Below are 10,360 nucleotides of genomic sequence, written 5' to 3' on the forward strand. Positions count from 1 at the left end.
GAGATCTTCTGTTGGATCTGACAATTAATCTTGATGGTTGTACAGCCATCTCATATAAAACTGTGAAGGACCTCAGCATTACTCTGGACTCTCTTTTGACTAACATATCAAGACTGTTTCAAGGACAGCTTTTTTTCCATATACATAACATTGCAAAAATCAGAAACCTACTGTCCAAACATGATGCAGAAAAATGTACCCACGCTTTTGTCATTTCTAGATTAGACTACTGCAATGCTCTACTTTCCGGCTACCCACACTAAATAAACTTCAGTTAGTGTTAAACACAGCGGCTAGAATCTTGACTAGAACCTAAAAAATGTATCATATTACTCCAGTGCTAGCCTCTCTACACTGGCTTCCTGCTAGGGCTGATTTCAAGGTTTTACTGCTAACCTACAAAGCATTACATGCTCCTACCTATCTTTCCGATTTGGTCCTGCCATACATACCTACACGTACGCTAAGGTCACAAGACGCAGGCCTCCTTATTGTCCCTAGAATTTGTAAGCAAACAGCTGAAGGCAGGGCTTTCTCCAATAGAGCTCCATTTTTATGGAATGGTCTGACTATTCAAGTGAGAGACGCAGACTCGGTCTCGACCTTTACGTCTTTATTGAAGACTTATCTCTTCAGTAGGTCCTATGATTGAGGGTAGTCTGGCCCAGGGGTGTGAAGGTGAACGGAAAGGCACTGGAGCAACGAACCGCCCTTGCTGTCTCTGCCTGACCGGTTCCCCTCTCTCCACTGGGATTATCTGCCTCTAACCCTATTACGGGGGGCTGAGTCACTGGCTTACTGGTGCTCTTCTATGCCGTCCCTAGGAGGGGTGCGTCACTTGAGTGGGTTGAGTCACTGACGTGATCTTCCTGTCCGGGTTGGCGCCCCACCTCGTGTTCGTGCCGTGGGGGAGATCTTCGTGGACTATACTCTGCCTCGTCTCAGGGTAGTAAGTTGGTGGTTGAAGATGTCCCTCTAGTGGTGTGGGGGCTGTGCTTTGGAAAAGTGGGTAGGGTTATATCCTGCCTGGTTGACCTCGTCCGGGGACAGCGGCAGTGTCTCCTGACCCCTCCTGTTTCAGCCTCCAGTAATTATGCTGAAATAGTTTATGTGTCGGGGATCTAGGCAATGGAACCCTGACCTGTTCACCAGACGTGCTACCTTGTCCCAGACCTGCTGTTTTCAACTCTCTCTCTCTAACTTTGAATGATCGGCTATGAAAAGCCAACTGACATTTACTTCTGGGTTGCTGACCTGTTGCACCCTCTACAACCACTGTGATTATTATTATTATTATTTGACCCTGTTGGTCATTATGAACATTTGAACATCTTGGCCATGTAATGTTATAATCTCCTCCTGGCACAGCCAAAAGAGGACTGGCCACCCCTCAGAGCCTGCTTCCTCTCTAGGTTTATTCCTAGGTTCCTGCATTTCTTGGGCGTTTTTCCTAGCCACCGTGCTTCTACATCTGCATTGCTTGCTGTTTGGGGTTTAAGGCTGGGTTTCTGTATAGCACTTTGTGACATTGGCTGATGTAAAAACGTCTTTATAAATACATTTGATTGATTCATTATCCCATAATCACAAAGCGAAAATGGGTTTTTAGACATTTCTGCTGATTTATACAAAATAAAAAACATAAATATCTTATTTCCATAATTATTCAGACTCTTTGATATGTGACTCAAAATTGAGCTCAGGTGCATCCTGTTTCCATTGATCTTCCTTGAGATGGTTCTACAACATGATTTGACTTTACCACCGGTGGAGTCCATTGATTGGACATTTTATTTTACCTTTATTTAACTAGGCAAGTCAGTTAAGAACAAACTCTTATTTTCAATGACGGCCTAGGAACAGTGGGTTAACTACCTTGTTCAGGGGCAGATTTTTACCTTGTCAGCTCGGGGATTTGATCTTGCAACTTTTCGGTTACTAGTCCAACGCTCTAACCACTAAGCTACCCTGCCGCCCCACATGATGATTTGGAAAGACACACACCGGTCTACATAAGGTCCCACAGTTGACAGTGCATGTCAGAGCAAAAACCAAAACATTTCTGCAGCATTGAAGGTACCCAAGAACAGTGGCCTCCATCATTCTTAAATGGAAGAAGTTTGGAACCATCAAGACTCTTCCTAGACCTGGCCGCCCAGCCGAACTGAGCAATCGGGGGAGAAGGGTCTAGGTCTGGGAGGAGATCAAGTACCAATGGTCATTCTGACAGAGCTTCAGAGCACCTCTGTGGAGATGGGAGAACCTTCCAGGAGGACAACCATCTCTGCAGCACTCCACCAATCAGGCCTTTATGGCAGAGTGGCCAGACGGAAGCCACTCCTCAGTAAAAGGCACATGACAGCCCGCTTGGAGTCTTCCAAAAGGAACCTAAAGGACTCTCAAACCATGAGTAACAAGATTCTCTGCTCTGATGAAACCAAGATTGAACACTTTGGCCTGAACGCCAAGTCAATCAATCAATTTAATCACATTTATTTATAAAGACCTTCTTATATCAGCTGATGTCACAAAGTGCTATACAGAAACCCAGCCTAAAACCCCAAACAGCAAGCAATGCAGGTGTCACGTCTGGAGGAAACCAGGCACCGCTCATCACATGGTCAAAACCATCCCTTGGGTGAAGCATGGTGGTGGCAGCATCATGCTGTGGGGATGTTTTTCAGCGGCAGGATCGAGTCAGGATCGAGGCAAAGATGAACGGAGCAATGTACAGAGAGATCCTTGATGAAAACCTGCTTCAGAGCGCTAAGGACCTCAGACTGGAGGATCACCTTCCAACAGGACAATGACCCTAACCATACAGCCAAGACATCGCAGGAGTGACTTCGGGACAAGTCTCCGAATGTCCTTGAGTGGCCCAGCCAGAGTCCAGACTTGAACCCGATCTAACATCTCTGGAGAGACCTGAAAATAGCTGTGCAGCAACGCTCCCCATCCAACCTGACAGAGCTTGAGAGGATCTACAGAGAATAATGGGAGAAACTCCCCAAATACAGATGTGCAAAGCTTGTAGCGTCATACCCAAGAAGACTCGAGGCTGTAATCGCTGCCAAAGGTGCTTCAACAAAGTAGAGTAAAGGGTCTGAATACTTATGTAAATGTGATATCTGTTTTTTATTTTTAATAAATAAAAAATTTCAAAAAACCAGCTTTTGCCTTGTCATTATGGGGTATTGTGTGTAGATTGATGAGAAAAAACTATTCAATACATTTTTGAATAAGGCTGTAACCTTAACAAAATGTGGAAAAAGTCAAGGGGTCTGAATACTTTCCGAAGGCACTGTATATCCATAAAAACTGTGTCAGCTGATTCATGATTTCGACTGGCTGGGAAACGCTGCCTGCCTCATCCCGACAACTTCATTACTGCGGGACAGCTGGAGATCGAATTTGAATATTGAAACAATGTTGCAAATGTCGGAGAGACAGACAAGGTTTATGCAAACATCCGCTGCTGAAATTGAAATGTTAGTCTAAAAGAAATGTGAGATAATAGACACCGGCTGGAATGTGGTTTTAACCAATCAGCATTCAGGATTAGTGCCACTTGAGTATAATGATTGATAAATGAATTGTACAGAGAAGCTCAGTACAGAACAACAAACTAATGTAACAACCAGCAAGTAATGCAACAAAGATGACATGAAACAAAAGTGGGTCAAAATATGCATTTCACCCCTTCCACCTTGCAAAAATTTGAATAGATAGCCTATCTTCAGTTTGTGACAAAACAAGCAATGTATAATGTAGAGAATCATTGTACCATATAAACTGCTGTGAAATATATTTTCAATAACCCAAAATATTATATTTACAGCTGTTTGAAGCTGGTGTAATAAAACGAAAGTAAAAGACGCCAAAATGAAACTTAAGACCAGGAAGCATATAAATAGCGCACATAGAACAAATCTACCACTTCAGACTTGGTTTCAGTGAGAATGACAGATCTATAACTCACATGTGTGTGTGAATTTGGTCAGGCTGTCCAAAAAAATGACATGTTGTTGCTTCCAAATTCACATCCAAATTTGAGTTATAGAGTTATGTCATTCTCATTGAAAGCAAGTCGAAGAAGGGGTAGATCTGTATTATGTGCACTATTTCTATGCTTCCAGTTCTTAAGTTTTGGTTTTGTACACCAGCTTCAAACAGCTGAAAATACAATATTTTAGGTTATTGACAATGTCTTTCACAGCGGTTTAGATGGTACAATAATTCTCTACACTTCTTTGTCACAAACTGAAATTAGGCGAACTATTCGAATTTTTGCAACCATGAAATGGCGGAGCGATTTCGGCATATTGCACCTTTAAGGATTTGGCTTGATACATACCTGAAAGTCATGTAATGCAACAATGTTCTCATGTTTTAGTTCCTGGGGAAAATAAATGGGAAATGCAAGTTTACAGCTATTCAAATTGAAAGTCTTACTGTATACACTATCGAAAATAAAACTGGTTGCCTTACCTTGAGTATCTTGATCTCTTTTCCCAAAAGGGTCTGAGATTTTGCCAAGTTTTTCTTGTTTATGCATTTCACAGCCACCTCCCAGTCATGTTTCTATAGACAAACAAAAATAATGAAAAATTATAATACACATTTTTCCTAATGTTTTATGGGTGCATGTAATGCCGTTTAATGAATGCTTATCGGTGAAAGGCATGGAACATAAGGAAGTGGAAAGGTAGCCTACTATAAAGCCTTCTGCGTGCTTTGGTTCGTCTGGTGGCTAGGCAAACCGAATGAGTGTGCTTGCATACTCCCTTAAAAGACATTAATTGAAAAACGAGAAAAAAGCAGCAATAGAACTGTTTGTCCATCTTGAGACACCGTAGCCAGTATACACTTCCTCAAATTAGTCCGAATTAATCTAACTCAAGAAATCTGTCATTCATTTTGACGTTTTTTGCAGAGGAGCTCTTAGTCGTGCAATTTTATTTTTGGTGCAGTATATCTCAAGTGAAAAAACGTGCATGAAAACTATGTCTCTCGTTGTATGACAAACAGTTCATTGAATAATCCCTAATGTTGACCAATCACCAACGAAGGGGCGTAGACTTCGGCTTACCTCGGGGGAAAAAATGTGTGTACGAACAGCTGAAAAAAACCCTTGCTGAAGACCAAAACTTCACAAAATGTCATTGGCGTCATAATATATGCACAAACTGTTCCGGATGAAAAGCAAATCATGCAGACGCCTTTAGACATAGCCTGCGGTCCAAACACTTAAAGACACACCCTCGTCCACTTACCCTCACCTTATGCCCTTGGGGGAATCCCCGTCACCATCTTGGAGGGTGGTCCAAATAATTAGCCAAGCAAGGGAAGTTTGCAACGTATGCCCCTCAGCCCTCGTTTTTAGTCGGCTTTGCGAGTGTACAATTATGTTCACTCCGGGGCCTGAAACTCCCCATAATTCAATTCGCGACGATTGCACATCCGCTAAGAAAAGTCAGCGAAAAGTTAAAAACTAAATCAATGGAGAAGTCAACATACAAGTGTAAGTAAAAATGAATGCAATTAAGTTTGACATTTTGCTACTATGTAAAAAGTAAATATGTTTTTTTCTTTTGGAAATTGCAGAAAGAAAATATTTTTCTTCAGAAGTTCCAGATAGGCAGGCTAACGTTAGTTAGCTAATTAATTTGCTAGCTATCATACAGTAGGCGTATATTAATAATTATATATTTAATATAAGCAGACATGCACTCATAATTGACTGTAGCAAAGCACCCACAAACTACCCGGTGGCTGAAAACACAATCATCGCGGGACGAACGAGTGAAGAATTTCCGGCCAAAGGTGGTCCATTTAGAAATCATTCCCTCACCCCTTGCCCTGCAAGTGTATACCCGTCAGACGTCATGATATGTCATCAGAAGTGTCCCCTTAATTTGAGGGCTGAGGGAATAGGGTGTGTCTTAAGTGTTTGGACCACAGCCATGGTAACAATCAATGTTGCTTAAGCTGTGCTCCTGCTCCACACAGCTCCCTGGAACAACCCACAGAAATATCAGCCACGGCATTCCTAGTCAATCTGCAAACATTTCTGTAAAAAAAAAAACTAACAATAAAACCTTGTGTTCCTATTTAAATTTTTTGGTCTCGGGCTGTTGACTTTAGGTGCAATCGATTCAGCAGGGTAGGAGAACTGTTTCCATTTTTAACCATTTCATGTGTCTGAAGGTACAAACTCTGCCTTCCCGGTGAGCCCAGAGAGCAAATCAAGTGCCCTATAGGTCTACTGCTGGCCAATCGGATGGCTCAGATTACCATCTCCGAGGTAACGTAGCAGGCATAAAAGAAAGCTACAGCAAAGTTGATACTGTGAGATTTCAAAACGTATAAAACCATGACTAGAGGAAAGACCGTCAACGAATACAGCTAAGAGATGCTGTTTTTATGAGTAATTTCATGTTTAAAGTTCTTACTCAGCACTGTCAACACTTTGTAGGCTATTCAACACTTTTATAAGCCATAAAATGCACGTTCTTCCTATTTCCACTGAGTGCTACAACAAGCACTGTAGCAGTAATGAATGCGTAGGAAAATGTATCTGTAGGCTTGCATTGTTGTTATTATTATTAGCGGCTTGGGTCTTTTTAATATTGCGGAATAGTCCACTTTCTCTGTTCATAGGAGTAACAACAAGAATTTGTGCATGAAGCAAAAATAATGAGGTGTGACTCGAGTTTCGCCATCAGCTGGAAGACAGTGTCCTTTTTTGGTCAGTGTCAGTGGAGCAAAGGGAGAGCAGAGGGATGTTGAGAGGCGGGGCCCTCAGATGCAGGCACCATCAGCCCAGTAAAATTAAAATAAAAAGGACATTATTTAAATGTATTCTCACTTAGCTGTGCTTCACAAGTAATACAACAACGGATGTATTACCAGTGTGATCATATAGCCAACCTCAAATGTTGAAATATATATTTGTAATGGCCCAAACAACAATGCAATTCAAGCAAAGTCAATATGCAGGCATACCTGTTAATTGAAATGCATTCCAGGTTACTACCTCATGAAGCTGGTTGAGAGGATGCCAAGAGTGTGCAAAGCTGTCATATGTGTTATTTCATAGATTTGATGTCTTCACTATTATTCTACAATGTAGAATAATTGTAAAAAATAAAGAAAAACCCTTGAATGAGTAGGTTTGTCCAAACTTTTGACTGGTACTGTATATTATTTAGTATATGTAAAGACAAGATTACATCAAGAATAGTCCGATGGGTGACAACATTAGCCTATAGCTTGTGAATAATGCCCAGATTGTGTGCAGTAAAGCAAGAAACGCATGCCTTTTTTGTGTGACTTTTCTAATCATAGTCACACTCCTCATGTAGCCTAGCCCATAGTCCTATATGTATTGATAAGGTTTGTATCACAACTAAAGTAGCCAAATAACTTCTTAATATTAAGCACATTAAATCAGCTTTACAATGGGTTTAGAGCCTAACTGGCATACATACACTACAGAGCACGTGAGTTTTACGTTTGGGGGAGATAATGTTTACCATAAAAATGCACCTTTAGAATAAAAGCATTACATACATAAATCGCATTTGTGGTCACAGAATGGTGTTTTCCAGCTAATGGAACATTTGCGCTTATAGCCTACTGCCATGTGAGCATTGCTGCATAATGTGATGAAATAGCCTAATAGTTTATCAACATTTTAAGCTAAATGTTCTGATCTGTGACAGCCTCATTGCGTCAAAAAGTTTTTTTTGATGCTAGTGGTTGAATTTATTTGGGATCTATCCCACAACTGTCCCAGACTGTTTGGAATTTCTTTCTCACACAGAATATAATGGCTAAACTTTTGTAATTTGGGGGATAGTAGATTGACATAGGCTCAAGCTTTTGCTGTTCGTTAGGCCTACTCATCTTGTTGGCTGATGAAAATTAAACGTGGACAGTTCTTCCAATATCTTCAATATGCGCCTCGTCCCTGACGTGTCTGTCTTTACTTGTAGCCTGTGAGAAAGAACCATTCACGTGACGGAGAGACGTTTGAGTGAGAGGAGCTTTGGAGCATGCAGCAGGGAGAAGGGAATTATCATTATTATGTTCAGCCAAGGGCACAACGGCCACTGGCTACAAAAGGCATGGATTTTTTTAGGGCATTACGGCCACACAAAGGGGAAGCCGCCGGGCAATTCGAGGCATTATCAAGAGTTTGTCAAGTTGTGAATGAGAGAATGATAAAGTTTCATGGAATGTAGGCCTACATTGAACACCACACATTGGCTGCTACTGTAGGCTGAATGACAGAACAGCTATTGCCATGTTAAATTGTTATTGAATGCATTTTCTCCATTGTTTTTGATGGTAGGCCACTCTGGTAGGCCCACATTATGATCAAATAGCTACAGTAGTCTTCATGGCCACTGTTAAAACTGTAACTTAAAGCAGGTACAGCCTCAGCGTTCACAGTAAATGCACACTGGAAGTTGCACAGAATTTTCACAACTTTCAAGTTTGGCTCAGCAGACCTGAAATTTGCTCAGTGCTGACATTTTTGACATTGGTAACAACTTGTGCTGGGAATTGGCAGGGACTTTAAATTATGTTTTGCGATTCGATACTGTGATTTTTTGCGATTTGATGTTCCAAACATATTGCTCACCATATATCTGCTGTAGAGGGACACGAGAGAGTCATGCGAAAACACGTTTTTATAAGTCATGGGAAAAAAAAATCCTTAAAACAAATTGCCTCCCTATGAAAAATAATATGGAGAACAAGCTATGAATTAAACAAAATACTGGTACAGGTGCAGCCAACTAGTGATATTGTCAAAACGATACAATATAATCAAAAATAATATCCCAATATGTAACTGTATCTCTGCCCCCCCCCCATCACTAGTAACAACATACAGTGGAATGAATAAAGTAGGCCTGGCTTTCCATTTTCCCCATGGACCAGAATTCTCCCTCCTCAGCATAAAGTGTGTTGTTGTTGGACAAACATGTCTCAACATGCCATTGTGAACAATGGTCAAGTTTGGACTTTTGAAACAGACAAAAGCCCCCCCAACATAGAATTATAATAGGCTAGATGTTCGACCATCCCCATCAAACACACCCACCAAAACTGTGAAAGACAAATAGTCATTTAGGTTCATAATGCACTTGTAATAAATTAGTCATATTTCATCTGCAAATGGCTGTTCATATTTTTCATCCTCAAACCAGATGATTGCATCTTTCAGCTGCCATGTCCAAATTAAGGTCGTACGACAACATACAAATGATAACAATGCAGACGCAACTATTTCATTTGGATAATAGTTACATTTACACAATCCAGGTTTACACAATAACATTGCCACATCGTTCCCTCACCTCTCTATTCCTGCCTTTGAACACCACCGCAAATGCACCGTGTCCTATCAAGTCCTTCCTGCTGAACTCGAATTTCCCGACGGTCTCCATCGCTCCAGAACCTCGGGGTTTTATTTTGAAGTGAAATTACAAGCGTTGCACGGTCGCATATCTCCTCTCTCGGAAGTCCCTTTCTCCTCCGTGAAGTCGGGGCAGCAGGAAAGTTCACCCAGTCTTTCAATTGCCATGAACTGCCTTCTTAAGAAAGAACGACTTTCTTCTCTCATGTTTAGGTAACGAATGGAAAGGAGTCAGCCTCCTTTTAACAATATACGAGTCCCATGTTTTTTTGTTTTGGTAGCTAGCTAGCTAACACAACTGACGCAGTGTTTACAAAGACACAATGCCCCAATGTACGCTAGCTAGCTGCTAGCAAAACATATCCACCTTAAAAACAGAAGGCACGCCTGGGTGTTTTTGTTGATATACAGAGGATATCATTGGCTCCGTTGCAACCCGTTCAATAATGTGTTTTAATTTGTTCCAATGCAAGTCCATAACATTTATGCAAGCGGCATCTCGTAATATTTTCAATGGGCTTGAGAAGCTAATAGTTCCCCCCCTAGAGGAATCCTCGTATCGATTATGGTCTCAACAAGGTTAGTGCACGCCTTCAGTTGCTCTCCAAGCCCCGCAACTTTGCGCACGCGCACAAGCTACAGCTGTATTGTCTTTTACGTCAAACTAGGGTGGTGTCACATCAAGTGTGTTGTTGTTTTTGTTGGCCCACTTTTCTGCATGCAACCACCTAGACTAGACCTATTACCTGGACAGCAAAGTAAATAACAGTAACCTAACCTACAATTGGCTGACATCAACAGAAATTGCCTGCTATCTTTGATAGCAGAACTGATGTAGAGTGTTATTATGGCCCAAGCACAAATTGTATGGAATCTTTTATAGCCTATACACATTTTTGGTGAAGTGAAATAACATGATGTGTGTTTGTA

At 41.3% G+C, this 10,360-nt stretch overlaps 1 protein-coding gene across 6 annotated transcripts in view; it reads right to left on the bottom strand.

Annotated features, from left to right (window-relative positions):
• The window catches only part of LOC106563157 (serine/threonine-protein kinase ULK1), a 51,182-nt gene extending 41,136 nt beyond the window's left edge, over positions 1 to 10,046 (bottom strand). For 4 of the 6 annotated variants that reach the window (XR_006757639.2, XM_014128423.3, XM_014128424.3 and 1 more), the window contains exons 1-3: positions 9,372 to 10,046; positions 4,489 to 4,581; positions 4,355 to 4,396 (exon numbers count right to left, since the gene is read on the bottom strand). Coding sequence is in view for 4 of the 6 variants with exons in the window: in XM_014128423.3 (XP_013983898.2) it covers positions 4,355 to 4,396; positions 4,489 to 4,581; positions 9,372 to 9,461 (225 nt within the window). In the remaining 2 variants the exon portion in view is untranslated. Of the gene's footprint in view, positions 1 to 4,354; positions 4,397 to 4,488; positions 4,584 to 9,371 lie in introns of those variants that run through there. The other 2 variants (XM_045689944.2, XM_082958143.1) reach the window with 2 other exon arrangements.
• Positions 10,047 to 10,360: the final 314 nt, after the last annotated feature.

Source organism: Salmo salar, chromosome 11 (genome assembly GCF_965601325.2).
Source record: "Salmo salar chromosome 11, fSalSal1, whole genome shotgun sequence".
NCBI classification, from domain to species: domain Eukaryota; kingdom Metazoa; phylum Chordata; class Actinopteri; order Salmoniformes; family Salmonidae; genus Salmo; species Salmo salar.